This window comes from Equus przewalskii, chromosome 3 (genome assembly GCF_037783145.1).
Source record: "Equus przewalskii isolate Varuska chromosome 3, EquPr2, whole genome shotgun sequence".
Classification (NCBI taxonomy): Eukaryota; Metazoa; Chordata; class Mammalia; order Perissodactyla; family Equidae; genus Equus; species Equus przewalskii.
In genome coordinates, this window is record NC_091833.1 from 88,270,036 (window position 1) to 88,291,106 (window position 21,071).

Sequence of the window (21,071 nt, forward strand, 5' to 3'; positions counted from 1 at the left end):
ACACACACACACACATTAATAGCTTTACTGAGGTATAAGTGATATACAAAGAATTGCACATACTTAAGGTTTCTCCAGTTATATTTTCTGCTTAACAATTCTCTTTTGTGAATTCTTTTGTTAGTGAAAGTCCATCTTTACTGCATTCTACTAGAAACACAAAGCTATGGTTTTCCACAGCTAAGGTTTAGACTCTATGCCACACCCTACTTTGAAGAATAACTTTTAAAACTTTACTTAGTGTGACATCTAGTGCCCAGAATAAGGAAGTAATAAAATGGGGTCATTGTTGCCTTTTGAGTGGGAGTGATTCATTCTCAGAGATATTGACTGGGTTCTACCAATAACAGAGAAAAACAACAAATATGAATAATACTATAGGGTATAGTTCACGGATTCATTCCTTCACATGTCAGGATGAACCCTAACCATCCTCAAAGAAGTGAAACTCCTCCAAATTCCATAGTTCTAAAGATGGAATATCCTTTAACTTTTGACTTAGTACAGTAAAAAGAAGGTGAGTATTACAAAGACAAGAATGTTGTATAAATGCTGTGATACTGCGTCATTTTAAGACAAATGTTAAATGACTGGCTGGTGTTTATTTATTTTCTTTGCTGAGGAAGATTCGCCCTGAGCTAACACCCATGCCAGTCTTCTTCTATTTTTTTAGTATGTGGGCCACCAGCACAGAATGACCTCTAACAGAGCAGTGTAGGTCTGTGCCTGGGAATCAAACCCAGACCGCTGAAGTGGAGTGAGCTGAACTTAACCACTAGGCCACTGGGGCTGGCCTGGCTAGTGTTTAATTTATCACATATACTCTAGTGGAAAACTCTAAACTTAGGAGTCAGGAGTCTTCTGAAGGAATTTTGGTTCCACTATTTATTAGCTGTGCAATCTTGACGAATTACTTAACCTCTCTGAGTCTCTGCTCTTGTGTTTTCTCTGAAAGGAAGGTTATAACATCTATCTCCTAGGGTTTTATAAGGTCACTGAAGAGAAATACGTGAAAGCCTTGGTACTGGCTTTCACATTTACTGAGCACTTACTATGTCCCAGGCACTGGACTAAATGTTTTTAGTACAGTAAATTATCTCATATAATCTTCTCATTATGAAGTAAGGGATATTATTATACCCATTTCACAACTGAGGAAACTGAGACCTGGTGATGTGAAATCCCTTGCCCAAGGTCCCAAAGCCAATAAGTGGCAGAGGCAGGATTCAAGCCCAGTCCTTCTGACTCTAGAACTCACACACTCAATCACTATGTCATATTAAGAAAGTTTTATATGTGATTTATAGTTGATTAAATGTCAATTTAGTCTCATTTCTATAACTCCTTGGAAATCAAATCCTTGATCAGGACCTTCCTCATTTTTAAAAGACTGGTTTATGCTAAAATTAGGTTGACTTACCCTACCTTGACCAAACAGCAAGGTGAAGGAAGGTCACTGCAGTGAAACCTTCTCTAATCCTACCCCTGCTAGCCATGCCTTGGGTTGACATAGCTTGATGTTTTTAGGATCATCTCTGTGCTGTGGGGCACAGATCCTAAGACACTGTGCTATCTTATACCTCCAGTTTAATTTTTTTCTCAAAAAGCACTGTGATTTCACCAAGCCTCTTCTTGTGAGTTCCACCAAGACCAAAATCCCATTGAAGGGAGGGCTCCCTTCTTTCTGAAAGATGAAAATCATTTGTGGGAGGGTCTCTCTGATGGAGTGGTAACTTAGGGGAGCAACAGCAGTTCTGGGCAGCACCCTGGATGATTAGGTAGCTCTACCGTCCTTTCTAGTTGTCTCATATGGTAAAGGACTCCTAACTGGGGCACCAGCTAACTCACTCAGAGGGTTCCCCCTTTTAGATTGCTTTAATTTTTAACATAACCTTTCCTTCTTCATTTTCTTTCTTTCTTTATTTTTCTTTTTAAAAAATGGATATATAAAAAAGAATCTTGGGGATCTTGCCAAGATGGCAGCGTAAGCAGACTCTGAATTCATCTCCTCCCACGAACACAACCAGATTACAACTATTTTTGGAAAAATTAACCTGGATAGAGAACTGAAGATTGGATAAAAAGAACCCACACAACAAGGGACAGTCCTGACTAAGGCAGAGGAGGCAGAAAAATTCCTGCTGGAGAGGAAAAAAACCCATGTTTGAGAGCAACAGAGCTTCTCAGCTGGCCAGGCGGGAGACACCCTAAGGTATGCAGCCCTCCCTGGAGGAGTGAGGTCCGGAGCGGAGGCTGATACTGCTATAAGCATACTTCAGACTCAGCCCAACTGAGATGGGGGTCTTACTGTCTGGCTTCAATGGCTATTAACTGCAGCTAGGATACCCCCAGAAAAGCTATCGGCTGAAAGCTGAAAAGACCCGGGTCTTAAAGGCCTCATGCACAATCTCACTCAGTGCAGCAACCTAAAATTACCAGAGAGAAGGCTGACAGTCCTTTGGTGAAATGAGACTTACCTGGTGGGCTGTGGTGGCATCTTGGTGAGAGGAGGGACCTCTCCAGAGACTGACATTAGTGGGGGCCATTGTTCTGACCTGGTCCAGGTGTGCTGACACAGACCCCGGTGGGTGCTATTGAGGTTCTTCCCTTGGCCTGTTAGCACAGGGGTCTGCCACACCCACTAGAGCACAGATTTTATCCAGTTCAGCCAGGGTAGGTAGCCTGCCCTAGGGACTGGCCCCATTCAATAGCAAGCCCTCAGGCTATTTTTCAGACTGCATTGACAAGGTGCCTTGATCCTCTACAGGCAGGTGAGTGTGTCTGCCTCTGTAGCGCAGGTCCTGTGTGAGGACCAGGTGAACTGTGGGGGGCATTGGTGGAGAGGTGGGGGCCTCTGCAGTGCAGCGTCAGGGTACGCTCCAGGGGTTTGGGAAGTGTGCAAGCCATCAAACCACAAGGGAAGAGAGCAAGAGAAAAAGAAAGGAACAGAGAAGAACTACTAAAACACCCAGGAAAAAAAGTAACAAAATGGCAATAAATACATATTTATCAATAGCTATTTAAACATCAATGGACTAAATGCTCCAATCAAATGCCACAGAGTGGCCAAGTGGATAAAAAAACAAGACCTACGTATATGCTGCATACAAGAGACACACTTCAGACCTAAAGACACTCACAAACTGAAAGTGAAAGGATGGAAAAAGATATTCCATTCATATAGTAATGAAAAGAAAGCAGTGGTAATAATCCTTCTATCAGACAAAATAGACTTTAAAACAAAAACTGTAACAAGACACAAAGAAGGGCGCTACATAATGATAAAGGGAATAATCCAACAAGAGCATATAACACTTGCAATTATCTATGCACCCAACATAGGAGCTCCTAAATATATAAAGCAATTATTAACAGGTATAAAAGGAGAAATAGACAGTAACACAATAATAGTAGGGGACTTTAACACTCCACTTACACCAATGGATAGATCATCCAAACAGAAGATCAATAAGGAAACACTGGCCTTAAATGACACCTTAGACCAGATGGACTTAGTAGGTATATATAGAACATTCCATCCAAAACCCACAGAATACACATTCTTTTCAAATGCACATGGAACATTCTCCAGGACTGATCACATATTACGCCACGAAACAAGTCTCAATAAATTTAAGAAGACTGAAACAATACCATGCATCTTTTCTGACCACAATGGTATGAAACTAGAAATAAACTACAGGGAGAAAACCAGAAAAACCACAAAAATGTCGCGATTAAACAAAATGCTACTGAACAATGACCGGCTCAATGAAGACATCAAAGGAGAAATTAAAAAATTCCTGGAGACAAATGAAAATGAAAATACAACATGCCAAAATCTGTGGGATACAGCAAAAGCGGTTCTAAGAGAGAAGTTTATAGCAATTCAGGCCTACCTCAACAAACAAGAAAATCCTAAATAAACAATCTAAAAGTGCATCTAAAGTTACTGGAAAAAGAAGAACAAACAAAGCCCAAAATCAGCAGAAGGAAGGAAATAATAAAAACAGAGCAGAAATAAACAAAATAGAGACTAAAACAACAATAGAAAAAATTAATGAAACCAAGAGCTGGTTCTTTGAAAAGATTAAAAAAATTGACAAACCTTTAGCTAGACTCACCAAGACAAAAAGAGCGAAGGCTCGAATAAATAAAATCAGAAGTGAAAGAGGAGAGATTACAACGGACACCCCAGAAATACAAAAGATAATAAGAGAATACTATGAAAAGCTATATGCAAACAAATTGGATAATGTAGAAGAAATGGATAAATTCTTAGAAACATACAACCTTCCAAAATTGGACCAAGAAGAAGAAGAAAACTTGAATAGACCAATCACCAGTAAGGACATTGAAACAGCAATCAAAAACCTCCCAAAAAATAAAAGTCCAGGACCAGATGGCTTCCCTGGTGAATTCTACCAAACATTCAAAGAAGACTTAATACCTACCCTTCTCAAACTCTTACAAAAAATTGAAGAGGAGGGGAGGCTTCCTAACTCCTTCTATGACGCCAACATCATCCTAATACCAAAACCTGACAAGGACAACACAAAAAAAGAAAATTACAGGCCAATATCACTGATGAACATCAATGCAAAAATCCTCAACAAAGTACTAGCAGATCAAATACAGTAATACATTAAAGAGATCATACATCATGACCAAGTGAGTTTCATTCCAGGGATGCAGGGATGGTTCAGCATTCTCAAATCTATCAACGTGATACACCACATTAACAAAATGAATAATAAAAATCACAGGATCATCTCAATAGATGCAGAGAAAGCATTTGACAAGATACAGCATCCATTTATGATAAAAACTCTAAATAAAATGGTACAGAAGGAAAATACCTCAACATAATAAAGGCCATATATGACAAACTCACAGCAAATATCATTCTCAACAGAGAAAAACTGAAAGCTATCTCTCTAAGAACAGGAACCAGACAAGGATGCCCACTGTCACCACTCTTACTTAACATAATATTGGAAGCAATCAGGCAAAAAAAGAAATAAAAGGGATCCATATTGGAAAAGAAGAAGTGAAACTGTCACTCTTTGCAGACGACATGATTTTATATATAGAAAACCCTAAAGAATCCACTAAAAACCTTATGGAAACAATAAATGAATACAGTCAAGCGGCAGGATACAAAATCAACATACAAAAATCGGTTGCATGTCTATACACTAACAACCAAGTAGCAGAAAGAGAAATTAAGAATACAATCCCATTTACAGTTGCAACAAAAAGAATAAAATACCTAGGAATAAACTTAACCAAAGAGGTGAAAGATCTGTACACTGAAAACTATAAAACTGTTGAAAGAAATCGAAGAAGAAACAAAGAAATGGAAAGATATTCCATGCTCTTGGATTGGAAGAATTAACATCGTTAAAATGTTCATACTTCCTAAAGCAATCTATAGATTCAATGCAATCCCTATCAAAGTTCCAACAACATTTTTCACAGAAATAGAACAAAGAACCCTAAAATTTATATGGAACAACAAAAGACCCTGAATAGCCAAAGGATTCCTGAGAAAAAAGAACAGAGCTGGAGGTATCACACTCCCTGATTTCAAAATATACTACAAAGCTATAGTAACCAAAACAGCATGGTACTGGCATAAAAACAGACACACAGATCAATGGAAAAGAACTGAGAGCCCAGAAATAAACCCACACATTTATGGACAGCTAATATTCCACAGGGGAGCCAAGAGCATACGATGGAGAAAGGAGAGTCTCTTCAATAAATGGTGTTGGGAAAACTGGACAGCCACATGCAAAAGAATGAAAGTAGACCATTATCTTACACCATGCACAAAAATCAACTCAAAATGGATTAAAGACTTGAACGTAAGACCTGAAACCATGAAACTTCTAGAAGAAAACATAGGCAGTACACTCTTTGACATCGGTCTTAGCAGCATATTTTCAAGTACCATGTCTGACTGGGCAAGGGAAACAAAAGAAAAAATGAACAAATGGGACTACATCAAACTAAAAGTCTTCTGCACAGCAAAGGAAACCATCAACAAAACGAAAAGACAACCTAACAATTGGGAGAAGATATTTGCAAACCACATATCAGACAAGGGGTTAATATCCAAAATATACAAAGAACTCATACAGCTCAACACCAAGAAAACCGACAACCCAATCAAAAAATGGGCAAAAGATATGAACAGAGATCTCTCCAAAGAAGACATACAGCTGGCCAACAGGCATATGAAAAGATGCTCAACATCAATAGCTATCAGGGAAATGCAAATCAAAACTACAATGAGATATCACCTCACTCCACTCAGAATGGCTATAATTAACAAGACAGAAAACAACAAGTGTTGGAGAGGATGTGGAGAGAAGGGAACCCTCATACACTGCTGGTGGGAGTGCAAACTGGTGCAGCCACTATGGAAAGCAGTATGGAGTATCCTCAGAATATTAAGAATAGATCTACCATAAGATCCAGCAATCCCACTGCTGGGTATTTATCCAAAGAACTTGAAAACACAAATACATAAAGATACAAGTACCCCTATGTTCATTGCAGCAGTATACACAATAGCCAAGACTTGGAAGCAACCTAGGTGCCCATAAAGAGGTGAATGGATAAAGAAGATGTGGTATACATACTCAATAGAATACCACTCAGCCATAAGAAATGATGAAATCCAGCCATTTGTGACAACATGGATGGTCCTTGAGGGTATTATGCTGAGTGAAATAAGTCAGAGGGAGAAAGTCAAATACTGTATGATCTCACTCATAACTAGAAGATAAAAACCACGACAAACACACACAAAGCAATGGAGATTGGATTGGCAGTTACCATAGGAGAAGGGGGGAAGGCAAAAGGGGTGATTAGACTCACATGTGAGGGGATGGACTATAATTAGTTTTTGGGTGGTGCACATGATGTAATCTACACAGAATTCAAAATACATTATGATGTACATCTGAAAGCTATATATTGGTATAATCCAATGTTACTGCAATTAAAAAAATAACAAAAAAAATTTTAAAAAAAAGGATCTTGGTAGGCGTCTCACATATAAAATAGAGGAAGATGGGCACAGATGTTAGCTCAGGGCCAATCTTCCTCAGCAAAAAAAAAGAGGAGGATTGGTGGTGGATGTTAGCTCAGGTTAGCTCAGGGCTAATCTTCCACACACACAAAAAAAGAATCTTTAAAAAAAAAAATCCCATAATCTCACTTCCCTGATAGATCTGGTTGATTTTTAAAATAATAATATTTATAATATTAGCAAATTCAAAGAGTATAGAAACAGAGGCTGGCCTGGTGGCACAGGAGTTAAGTTTGCACGTTCCGCTTCTCGGTGGCCTGGGGTTCACCGGTTCAGATCCCGGGTGCAGACATGGTACCGCTTGGCACGCCATGCTGGGGTAGGCATCCCACATATAAAGTAGAGGAAGACGGGCACGGATGTTAGCTCAGGGGCCAGCCTTCCTCAGCAAAAAGGAGGAGGATTGGCAGTAGTTAGCTCAGGGTTAATCTTGGTCCAAAAAAAAAATGTGGAGAAACAGAAAAGGTGGACCAGACTCTTTCTCCCTAGGCAGCTTCCACTGACATAATAGACAATAGAGTCTATGAGCTTATAAGGGCCTATGGAAATATTTAGGACCTGAAAAAAATTATTGATTCTAAAAGATAAAAAAGAAAATTTGCAAAATAGAAATTAATATTTTCTTTTATGTATTCAAAATGTAATATTAGGTCAACTCATCAATTATACTTCAAGTAAATTCAACTCTTACATGATTATATATAAATTATATATTTAATGACAGATGTGGGTGCATTTTATTATATTTGCTGTGATATAAGAGACACTTCCAAAAGAACGCTCAAAGTTCTCAGAAGACTTAAAGTGGTCCTGCCCTCCTTCCCGCTCCCACTCCCCCATTTCCAGCTAAAAAGAACAACTTTAATTTGTTTCTTTTGATTCCTTTCAGGAAAAATTTTAAAAAAGCATCTACTACATCTAAGTGTTCTGGACCTGGCTTTTTCCACTTCACGACAGTGCAGTGGACGTCTCAGCACACGCAGACACGGGTGGAGGCTGGTATGCTGCCCAGGGAGCACCATGCTCATTCTCCCACTGCTTGGAGTGTTGTCTACTGACAGCTCTCAGCTGAATGCGTCCCTCCGAAGTGCCCTTCACCAAAGGGAGTCAGTTTCCCCAAGACTCTACTATAATGACTGGGCAATGCAGGAGTTGGTGATACAAAAGCCTGGCCCTGTGCATTAATGGGGGACATCTCTGAAGAGGCACCCCAAAGCCCAAGCTCCCTGTGGGATAGGCGAGGTCTCTGAGGCAGCTGCATTGCAGTTCAACTTCTTCCTTGCCCAGCGCTGCTTCGCAATCCGTCACTGTCTGGCAAGTCTGGCTTGCTCCTGAGAGCCCTTCACCGCAAAACTCCAGCACACTAATCTCTGCCTCAGTCTCTCTCCTGGGCATCTGATCTAGAACACTGATTACCTCATTCTTCTTAATGGTTGCATAGTATTACTCTACTGAATGGCTATATCACATTTTAACGTTCTCTATGGATGGATACTTTAGTTGCTTCAAGTTTTTCATATATGCCTAGTGAATTCCCTCACCTCCTTAGGTCTTTGCTCAAATGTCACCTCACCAAGGTCTACCCCTCACCACCCTTACTAAAACCTTAACCTGTACTCCTGACCCCACTTTATGTTATTCATAGCCTTACCACTTTCTAGCCTCTACGTAATTTTCCTATTCATTATGCGTATTGGCTACTGTCTGTCTCCTTCCACTAGCACGTAACCTCTACTAGGGCAAGTCTTTGTCTCATAAGCTCACTGCTTTATCTCAAGTGCCTTGAATAGCACGTGACACAGCATGTGTTTGCTGAGTGAATTCTATATGGACATCTTTGTACATATATATTAATGAACTCTTTGCAAAGGATCAACAGTGGAACTGCTGGGCTGGAAGGTACGTGAATTTGAAATTTTATAGATGGTGCTAATTACTCTTCTGAAAGTTGCACCAATTTTACACTCTTCTTTGGGTGAATTTTCGAGACATAGAACAATTTTAAAATACTGACTGCATTTCAGACTCTTTTATCAATGAATTCAAGATATTATAAAAAATTGTGAGGAGCAGTTGTTTAGAAAAACACATGGATGATGTTGCCATGCTCAACTAAAGCAAACTTGAGTGCAGCAAAAAGAGGAAGCAATCAGCGTTCCTTTTGGAGAAGTCTTCCCTCTCCATGAGGAGGGTTGACGTCCATTCTGTAATCAGATACTCACTTCTCTTTAGGTTCAAAGTTGACCAGTGTTTCTGAACTGATAGTGTTTGCCTAGCTGCAAAACAGAAATTCACTAACCCCTGGGCCTTATTCATAGATCGTAAAGGATTGTGAACAAACTCCAAGCATTAATCCTGCTATCTTTTGTATCGATGATCCTTGAGAGTTTTCACATCAGCAATGAGTGAATGAATGAATCCATGTGATATTGACAGTGATTCACCCAGTTAAGCGCTCTCATTGTAGTATCATTTTGACAAGTTTGCCATTCCCTCTAATAAACACTGTCATTATTTCTGACAGTGCCAGCAGAAGGGTTTCATTAAAATGTGCAGAAGGAAGAAAGTGTGTAACTTGGCAGAGGACGGGGAAAGGTAACAAGGATGACTTTGAAAAGGTGAATACACAGATCCGATGAGCCTCCCCCTCCTCAGGTATTCTCGTGCGAAGTGTTTAGACTCATAAAACTGTCAAAACTAGAATTTTAAATAAACACTTAAGCCTTTTGTAGTATCTAGCAATAAACTGCTCTATTTTACTATAGAATTTTTACCTTGGTATATTTGTATATGTTTCGGCACCATCGACGTTCATTTCAGTTATCGGTTTATCACTTAGCAATATATGCTAGGAATAAGTCAGGGCTGGTGGGAAATCACATCTGGTTCTCATAACATCATTTTGAAAGTATCATCAAAATAACTTTCTTTTTTTTTACATTGTCCTTTCCCACTCTGGTTTCTGCCTGGATCTTAAATAATAATCATTTTTATTGCATTTTATGAACTTGTCCAAAGGCATGTGTGACAGGTGATCAAGTCTTCTTAGAATGTGAGGATAGTATAGCTGTGGATGAAACTAATACAGGAGTTATGGCCTTTCCAAAAATAATTGTTGGCTGAGAAATGTTTGATTTTATATAAGTCTTGGAAAGGTTGCTTTTTCTCAGTTTCCCTTAAACCTGGGGTCAAAGTAGCGAGGCAAAAGACAAAATATTAAAATACAGAGTAGCAAAAAGTCAATCAATTTTCTGTATTTTTCCACTTAGCATGTGTTTACAAATATTTTTCTCCTTCTATATATAGCCACAGACTATGGAAGCATCATATTCCGGAAGTTGGAAGGAATCTTAGAATTTTTCAAGTTCCCCCACCATACTTTTCCAAATAAGGAAGCTGAGTCTCAGAAAGGTTAAGTGCATGGTGTAGCTGGTTGGTGACAGTCCTTCGTGATCACAAATTAGTAGCAGTCAGGACTAGGTCTCAGGTCTTATGACTCCTGGTACAGGGCTCTTTCAAGAGAGAACCACCTTCCAAATGTTTCCATTCTCCAATTATCCTCCTGTCAACTCTAAACAGTTCTAACTACTGGGACTGCAGTTTTTCAACAACTGTAAGAAGTACTTCTATTTCCAGTGCTAAGTTGACAGCTCTGTGTTTTGTTACAGACTATGTGTTTTGCACTCCTGTCTACAATTGGAATTACCCTGGAGGCAGCATGAGGTTTCTGAATGGGCATCAACTGCAATGGAATACGTGGTGATTCTCTTTCTCCACTTTCGACAGGCAAGTTATAAACCTTCAAAAGCTCGTCTACTGCTGTGAGTGCTCTGTTTTCCACTAATTCCCTTGCCCTGTGATAATAAACTGTTAATGTTCTTAAAGCCCTGGGTGGCTATTATGCCTGTACAGAACGGAAGGTGTGCCTAGCTTGCCTCTCCCAATCCCAAGGTAGCAGCTCAATGTAGACCACCATCCAGGATGGCACCCAAAACTTTTTAAAGCCTCTGTTCACAGATGGTTGAACCCTATTCGACCCTTTGTTTCAGGCTGTGAGCCCGGTTATGGCACCTCTCCATTTGCAGGACACTTGTGATCCCTATTATCTTTTGGGAGTCAAGCTCCCAACTACCACCACCACCTGTTTCCAGCCTTGGAACCCATCCCATGGCTTCAGCCTCCCCTTATGCTATAAGTTTTAGTTTTCTATCACAAAGATACTTATCTAGTTTTATGTATATTTAACATACATTGCTATTATTTTAGCTACTATTACTATGTAAAGTCACAGCATGTCTTGACCAGAAATCTCCAAAATATGCCTTAGAAGCAACTTAGGGATGACATTCAGTTATATGGCTATTAAATTCACTGGGGTTGTGATGACCAGTGGTGATGAACAGTTAGTGTCTACTTTTCAAAATATAGATCCAATTTGTCCAAAGGGATTCTTAAAATGAGCATGAACATTTCAAAATCTCTTCCATCTCCCTTTTGTGCCCTTTGGCCATTGCGGGTGTGCAAACAAGAGAAAAATGCCAACATTCAAACGCTTTTCAAAATTCCAATATGTAGCCAGAGCCATAAAAAATGCAAAATTTCTGGAATTGGTGGTGTAACTGATGAGGATTTCAAATAGAAAAGGGAAGTGTGGCAGGCAGTATTGAGAGACTGCACCCAGGATCTCGCCCCCTGGTGTACACACCTTGTGTAATCCCCTCCCCTGTGAGTGTGGGCAGGATTGTGAATAGATGAGATTTCATTACCATGATTAGGTTACGTTATATGCTAAAGGTGAAGGGACTTTTCAGATGGAGTTAAGTTCTCTGATCAGTTGAATTTGAATTAATCAAAAGGGATATCATCCTGGATGGGCCTGAACGAATCAGGTGAGGCTTTAAAAGGGACTAAGCTCTTCCTAAAGGGACAGATTTGAAGCTTGGGAGAGATTATCCTGTTGGCTTTGAAGAAGGACCTGAGGGCAGCCTCTAGGAGCTGAGAGTGACCCCTGGCCAATAACCAGCAAGAAAACAGGGGTGTCAGCCCTACAGCTGTAAAGAATTGAATCCTGCCAATAACTTGAATAACCTTGAAAGATGACCCTGAATGTCAGATGACAATGGGGCTAGTTGACACCTTGATTTTGGCCTGGTAAGCCACTAAGCAGAGAACACAGCTATCCCATACCTGAGCTCCTGTCCCACAGAAACTGTGAGATAATTAGTCTATTTTGTTTTAAGCCTCTAAATTTGTGGTAATTTGTTACACAGCAATGCAACCTAATACAAGAGGGTATGCTAAACTTCATTCTAATACTTTATGGGGCAATGTGCAGATGTCATACGATCTCACGGAAGTCCTATCTCCAGGAACCTTAAGAGGGAAAGTGGCAATAGTGACTGGCACAATGATCACGCTGGTCCATGGGCAGTTATCTCTCTAGGCTCTTCTGGGTCAGTTACTGCACAGAGCCAGGTGAGAACCACCAGAGCTTTTAAGTGGTTGTGACATTAACAAGATACAACATTTATCATCTTTGTGGTGCCATAGACAGTGGGAAACTTCAAGAGCAACACCAAAAACAAGCATAGGCTACAGATTAAGACACTGATTTCAGATCAATTTAAAAGATGAGTGCCTACCAGTATGGGGTGGGACCTGCCACAGAAATTTCACCCTGCTTTCTAAGGGATAAAGCCAGCATCATCTACTGCTTACACTTGAACCAGGTAATGGAACCCAGAGGCCTTGGAGCACAGTCCATTGGACCAAGGCTGCACTAGGCTGTAGGTGTGCAAAGGTCAGATTACAACAGGACACCTAAGAAGATGCTAGATAGTAAATTCAATGGGCAGTTGGTAGATGGAAAACCTTGTAAGGGTCCAGTGAAGCCCAAAGTCAAATGAAGAGGTGCAGCTGCTGACTGACGAGAATCAGTAGCAAACAGTCAGACCAACCAGGGGCACAGCAGTTACAGGCAGGTGCACCTGTAAGTGTGCACAAAAAACACCCACAACTGCTACCCACCGGGCAGTTGACTTCTGTACCTACTGTGGAGGGAACTTATATTTAAAGTTTTAAAGAGAAAATAGTCCTTTGTCTATAATAGAAGCACTGAATTCTGAAGCACTGAATTCATTATAAGTCAGGGCAGTTTTGGACACCAGGACAACTGGAAGCTCCCAGAACACTTTACTGTTTTATGACATAAACCATGAGGAGAGCTGTATAGTTTTGTGACTATATTATTTACTTTTCCATGATTTATCCTAATTTCAAAAACATTTAGGCTCTACACGTCCAGTTTTTGGCTCAGAAAGCATGTCACTCCCAGGTGCTGCCAGTGGCAAGATCTTTTGGAGAGCCACCAAAAGCTCAAACATTTTTCCCAGAAAGCGGGCTGCTTGCAGGTGCTTGTCCTCACTCTCAAACAAAGCAGGCTCCTCTACTTTAATTTGGTGAATGCTGCTATCTGCATATGCAGTATGCATGGCACACCTGGCCCCTTCAATTAGCAATAGAAAAATCTGCCCTCCAGGCTCTCACCAGGAAGGTCAACATTTATTCGACCACTATCTACTTCCTGCCAGAGCTCTCACCATATTTCATAGACATGGAATTAGGGGAATGCAATCTATTCATCCTTCCAGGCAATCTAAATCCTATCAAATTAGACATCTGGTCTTTCAACTGTTGGTGATCATAATCCATTGGTTCGTGGCACAAGACCTTCAGGCCTTCCTATGTCTCCTGGTTTAAGAAGTAACAGTGAATTGGACCAATTCATGGCCCATCACAAGATCCTTATGGCTATGGACTACACCTTGAGAATGCCTGAGTTAGACGATCTGAAAGCTAGGTTACCTGCGGCTTCCCTTGTCCTGCTCCTCACTCGCCCCCTTCAAGATGAAATACCTTTGCTAGATTATCTTAGACATGTTGATGTTATACCTTCAGTTTTCACGAAGACTGGATATAAGAAATGGTCACACGAAGAATACTTTGACAAACCTGCACTAATGAAGACATTGTCCGTGATATTTTCTCTTTGTATAAGAGCCAATACTAAAAATTTCTTCAAAAATTTAATACCAGGAAAATAAATTTATCTAGATAAACTAAGTTTTGGTTTATCATTCAATGAGAAATAGATAATCTACTGGTCACCAAGAAGCTCAGAGTTAAGGTCAATGCTCAATTACAATAAATCTATTAGCCTTGGGATACATGTAATATATATCCTTCCAACCTCCATATATATTTTTTAATCTGAATTTCAATGCCCTGCTGTTGAAGTGCCTTTTATTGAGATACCTCAAATCCTTTTAGAGAGTAGGTTAGTTGTGCATTTTAAAACATTCAAGTGGGATAATGAGCACAAACCTTTAAGAACATATTATAAAAGCTCAAATATTATATTTTAAGAGTTGATATAAGATAGTGGTTAAGAGCCATTCTACTTGGTTCAAATATCAACCCAACTACTCCTGACTTTGGACAAGTCTTAGCCTCTCTGTGATTCAGGTTCCCTATCTCTAAAATGGAAAAAATAAGAGTACTTCTTAATAAGGTTATTTTGAGGAGTAAATGTATTAATACACACGAAACACTTAAAACAGTAAACACTAAAAATGAACTGCTCATATTATGTCACGGGCTAATGTTAAACTCTATCAGTACATAGTATGATCAAAATGTCATACCCTATTAGGCTTGTGGACTTTATCCATTCAAATGCAACATATAATGCTTACCTACTGTGGCAGATGCTGATGAGAGCAGAGATTTGCCCCAGGAGCCCCAGCCGGCCCATCCTCCTCCATGTGGAGGGGAATCCACGGCCTGTGGAAAAACAGATTAGTCGCAAGGTCAGCAATTCAGTTTGTTCCTGAATGGAAAAACACTCATTTGGTTTGAAATAAACAGAAAGCTTTTTTTTAAAAAAAATCACCAACCACCATGTCTCACTGGCTTATAGTTTACAAGGGACATAAAAGAAGATACCAACCCACATTTTAAGGTGTACTTTGGAACCAAATTAGTAGTGGTGTTGGCTTCTGAGGGCTTCGCTTGAAGTGAAAAGAAGGGAGATTGAGGTTAACCAAGATCCAAATCTCCCATTATCTGGAATACAGAGACAAGGGCTGCAGGGGGAAAAGATTTATTAATACACTGGGGCACAAAGTGATTTGAAAAAATCCAAAACTCAGGCAACTTTTACATAGCTCAACAAATGTTCTCTTCAAAGAAGAGTTAATTTTCCAATCTCTGCAGTGGTAGGAGGGAGCTTTGGCACAGATGATAGGCAAGTGTCCAGAAAAGTATCAAGAAGCCTGGAGGTGGGCAGCAGCAACGGATAGCCTTTTGAGGTAGACACCTTCAAAGGCGTCTACTCCACTCATAATGACCCTTGTAACTATATCTCTCACCATCCCTGGGCTCTGAGGATTCAGACTCTTGGGGAGGTATTTGGATGGGGACTGAGAGATTCTGGTTCAGCCTGAGCTGGTTGTTTGCACCGAAGATGAAAACTCAGGCAATGCAGGGTGACCCTATTCTATTCACAGTGCAGAGTGAACAGAATGAAGGAGATATGCTCTGAGAAGCCTTTTAGATCCCTGATAGCTTCTCAGTCCCTGGTTTCTGTCCCTCTTCAAGGCCCTGCTGCATTCCTATCTTTGGGTTCCATGAGATTCCTGAATAGTCAGTCTGTCTGTCCGTCTCTTTTTAAAAAATGTTTTGTTCACGGGCGTATCCTCAGAGCCTAGATGAGTACATGGCATACAATGAGTGCTTAATACATTTATTTGTTGAATAAATGACTGAAATTCATCCATTTTCTTAGGTGTGCAATAGTTTATGTTACTTGCAACCAACGAGCCCTAACTCAGTTAGTGGAACCACAGCTTTCCTTTAAAATCTAGGAATACATTCTAGAAAATGAGGCGAGAATACATTAGAAGTTAATACATGAGGAACTGGAGACTTATAGCTCTTCCACTCCAAAAAAAAAAGAAGTTAGAAAGTGAAAAATTCCTAGAGACATTTGCAGATTTTATAACTTTTGACCCAAGGCTGGTCCATCAGTCATCCCCAACTTGTTTCTCCCCGCTGTCTTCCACCTTTGCAGATAAGGGTGGCCATGTGAAATAGTTTTGACCAATGAGATATAAACAGGGAAATTTTTGCTTTCATGATAAATTATACAGTTATGGCTGGCACCAACTCTTCTCCCCTCCGTTCTTCCTGGCCTGAATGTGGACATGATGCTTGAAACTAAAGCAACCATTTTTGCTGCCATGAAGGAAAGACTTGGGAATCACAGAGTTACTGGTCCTGGCACTGCTGAGCTACTAAACCAATGTGAGTAGCTGCCTATCTCCATTCTTTCTGTTAAGTGAGATAAAAATAAATCGCTATGTTGTAAGCTACTATATATTGGATTTTAGTTACTTGCACCCAAATGCATTTCTAACTGATTCACCTAGTAAATATCAAACACCATCCATCAGTGTAGACTACTGGTCAAGAGAAATGGTTATGGAATAAATTGCTTGAGTTTGACTCCAGGCTCTGCCATTTTGGGCAGCAAGTTTCTCAAATCTTTTAAGCCACCATTTACTCATTACAAAATGCGAGGTACAGTAGTGTAGGAACCAGAAGTATAAGGACCAATAACCTCACAGGGTCATTGTGAAAATTAAAAGAAATAATTCATACAAAGCTTTGAGCATAGTGCCTGGCACATACTAAATACTCCATCAATGTTAACTAGTAATAATAATAATAATAAACTACATTTTTCACACTACAAAGAAAAAGCTTTGAAAGTAGGCTGACACTTTTTTCTGTCTGGAAACAATGAGAAGCTTGTTAACATGAATGGAAATACTCATGATTCACGACTGTCTGCTTTCATTTTTGGTGTCTACATTGATTTACTTCACTTTGGCAATGGAAGCCAGTGGCAATTTTATACCATCATGAAGACAGATATAAGTTGGTGATTAATATCATTCTTTCACGGGACAAATCACTTCCTATGTGATTAGGGAGAGTTAATACACTTAGGGGTGACAGCTTCTGACTCAAATTTACAATACTTAATATGCTCTGACAGCTGGTAATTGACTAGCAAATGGAAATAAATGTTAAATGAGTCTAGAACTTTTTGCAGTATAAGTGACTATTTCAACTGCTTTATTAATAAAGCTCCTTTGACATTGAGCTGTGACCGCGTGATCAGCTACAAAGAATACCAGTTATTAATGTCAAATACTCAAATGACTAAATGTGCACATTTAATATAAAAACCATATAAACTAAATGTTCAACATGAATTATAAATATATCTCATCTTGAGTATTGTCTCCACTTTAAATGACTTTAGTGTCACACACTATGAGACTATGAAGTAGGCAGCATGGATCTACTCAGATTTCCCATTATCAAATATGGTTATTTTAAAACTTTTTTCTCACCCTCACCCCATGTAACCCCCACCACCTTTAACAGATAGCTTTGCATCCTAATTCACAGAGAAAACAGAAGCCACCAGATGAGAATTCTCTTAACTTCCTGTCCCCTCCCCATAAACTCTCAGAAGAATGGCCTCATATTGTAACAGCAAATCAGACTTGGCTTGATCAAAAGGGATATCCAAAACTCAACTGGAGATCATTTAAACATCTGTAACTGTTGTGTGGTCCTAAGAATATGAAAGAATGCAAGATTCCATCAAGTTCAAAGTTCTTTAAATAGAAGAGACAGTTACATATCTGGTATCCCATTTAAAGGTCTTTATCATTAAATTGAAGACACATTTATTTATTTTTGGCTGTCAAATTCAAAGGTACCATTAGATAGAAAAAAATGTACAAATCTTAGAATTCCATTGATCAAAAGTCTTTAACATCTAGATGGAAATACAGGTACTTGTCTTAAAGATCAAAGATCAACCTGGTAGTCCTAATTCCTTGAATAGATCAAGAATCAGGCACTGTGCAGAACTTCTATCCAGGGATGGGAGCTAGGAGACCAAACCCTTTTTAAGTTTTGTAACTCACGACATGGCTGCTCTAAAAAGGGGCTCAGTATGACATTTGGGAGGATGTAAATTGCTCTGAGTGCCTGCAGTTCTGTCAAAATATTTGATTGAAAATGGTCTCAGTTATTTCCAGGTAATTTTCTTCCTTGGTGAGTATGCATATTCTACTCTGGGAAGATTTAAAATTAAATATAGAAAGATTTAAAGCATCAAAGTCATGTTATTAACAGTTTTATGCATATTTGGTCTTTTCTGTACTCTAATGTTTAAGGAATTTGATTAGAGTGACAATTTTGGAAAACCAATTTATTTTTATTTGTTTACTTTTTTGAAGAAGATTAGCCCTGAGCTAACTTCTGCCAGTCCTCCTCTTTTTGCTGAGGAAGACTAGTCCTGAGCTAACATCTGTGCCCCTCTTCCACTACTTTATATGTGGGACGCCTGACACAGCATGGCTTGCCAAGTGGTGCCATGTCTGCACCCAGGGTCCGAACTGGCGAACCTGGGCTGCTGAAGCAGAAAGTGCGAACTTAACCGCTGTGCCACCGGGCCAGCCCTTGAAAGCCAATTTAAAACGAATAATTGAATTATTCAACTTCTGATTTTAAGTTGAAATCTTCCTCATTTTATGCACAGTACTATAACACCTAAGAAGTCTTTAGGTCCACTCAATAAATTTAAATTAATAGATTTATAACAATTCTTAACTACTCAGCAAGGTTTTGTTTAAGTAGATAAATGAGGGACTTTAAAAGGAAACAGAAAAGATTAAATTTACAAATGCCGTTTAAAAATATTTGAATGGGTTTAAGTTGGTAGAAAGGACCAAGCATTAATCAATAGTTCCTTGAAAGTGACTGTTGAATTTTGCTAGACTTCTATATAGAGTAAGATTTGTGAGACGAATGTAAAGCCTAAGAAGAAGTGAATTTTTGAATTTGTAACTTTAATAAATTGAACACTAATTGTTTAAATCAAATTAAGTCTGAGTAGTCCTTTTTATGCACAAAACACACAATGGCCTACATCAAAACCCCGTCTAAACACAAATCTAACTTCAGTGCACCCTGACTCACAATTACTTCCTTCCCTTCTATCATTACGGAAGTTGTGTCTTCTTCTTAGTTACAATTATCACCTCCATCTGAACTTCTCTGGGTCTGCGTAGGTTGGATTTCCCTTCTCTTCTGGTTTTTTAACCTTTCTTTACTTCCCACATTTATCATGCACATGATTCCTCCATCTTAAACCAACAAATGAAAATCACAATGATGAAATGTTTCTTCCAAACTTATCTGGTTTCTGCTCCACATCTTTCTTCTTCACTTCTTAAAAAACGTGCCTACCTTCTGTAACCACCCCCAGTCATTCCTCCAACCACCACAGTAACTCTCCTATGGCCACTACTTCATGAAACCATTCTCACCAAGGTCACAATGGCTTCCTTGTTGCCAAAGCCATGAACTCATTTTATTTCTTGACCTCTCAGTAGCATCTACAGTGTAACCACTTTTATATTCTTAAAATAGTCTATTCCCATGGCTTCCATACCCTATCTTCTGATTCTCACTTTTTTCTCCATCCTGTAGTATTATGATTTTAGAAAGTTTCTACATGCTTATTGTGACACTATGGGGGCTCCTTAGATTAACCACAATCCAAGTACTGCCAGCATTCCAAAGGAATATGTACAGTCCAAGGTGGCTAGCTGGCATTCTAATCAGGAAACTCATACTCCAGAGGCACCTTTAATAAGCACTTCTATTATCTGAAACTGTATTAACATCTGATGCTATGTAATTAACACATTGAATTGCAGAAACGAGTTTTAACTGGTAAACATGGTGGATTGTTAATTAGCATTCTGAATATCTGAAAGGGGTACTAGATGGTGACATTAAAGGTATTCAAGATTTGTAGATGGGTAAACACATTTTATAGCCTCTTCCTACCTTTACATGAATAGGGCATGGGAAAGGACTTTGCTCTGTGCTAAATGATCTTTTATCTGGTTCTGAACTCTGGGGAATTCTAGTTTCTTGACGCCAGTTATCAGGGAGGAAAACCCTGCCTCTAGAATTCTAGACATTTGCCTTGAGTGAACTTTTCACTCAAAGTGGTGGTCAAAGCACCTGAAAGGACAGAACGATAGGACATTCTCAAGCCTACAAGAGAAACAGTTCTTATGAACTGTTTTTAACTTTCTTATTAATTAAGGTTTAATTTAAAAATGTCAGGGACTACATCCAACTGAAAAGCTTCTGCATAGCTGGGGCCGGCCTGGTGGCGCAGCAGTTAAGTTTGCACGTTGCGCTTTGGTGGCCTGGAGTTCACCAGTTTGGATCCTGGGTGTGGATATGGTACTGCTTGGCAAGCCATGCTGTGGTAGGCATCCCACATATAAAGTGGAGGAAGGTAGGCACGGATGGTAGCTCAGGGCCAGTCTTCCTCAACAAAAAAGAGGAGAATTGGCAGCAGATGTTAGCTCAGGGCTAATCTTCCTCAAAAAATAAAATAAAATAAAAGTTTCTGCATAGCAAAAGAAACAATCAGCAAAATGAAAGGACAACTTACCAACTGGGAGAAAATATTTTCAAATCATACATCTGATAAGGGCTTATAAAGATATAAAGAACTCATACAATTCAACAACAAAAATACAAACAACTCAGTTTAAAAATGGGCACAGGATATGAACATACATTTTTCCAGAGAAGATATTCAGATGGCCAACAGGCACATAAAAAGATGTTTGACATCACTAATTACTAGGGAAATGCAAAGCAAAACCACAATGAGATATCACCTCATGCCCATCAAAATGGCTATTACTAAAAAAACCAAGAAATAACAAGGGTTGGAGAGGATGTGGAGAAAAGGGAACCCTCAGCCACTGCTGACGAGAACATAAATTGGTACAGC

General features: G+C 39.4%; 1 protein-coding gene across 4 annotated transcripts in view; it reads right to left on the reverse strand.

Moving 5' to 3' along the window:
* Positions 1 to 21,071, reverse strand: part of FAM114A1 (family with sequence similarity 114 member A1) — a 75,749-nt gene that overhangs the window by 40,438 nt on the left and 14,240 nt on the right. For all 4 annotated transcript variants that reach the window (XM_070615149.1, XM_070615147.1, XM_070615148.1 and 1 more), the window contains exon 3: positions 14,857 to 14,944. In XM_070615149.1, coding sequence (XP_070471250.1) covers positions 14,857 to 14,944 — 88 coding nt within the window. The remainder of the gene's footprint in view (positions 1 to 14,856; positions 14,945 to 21,071) is intronic.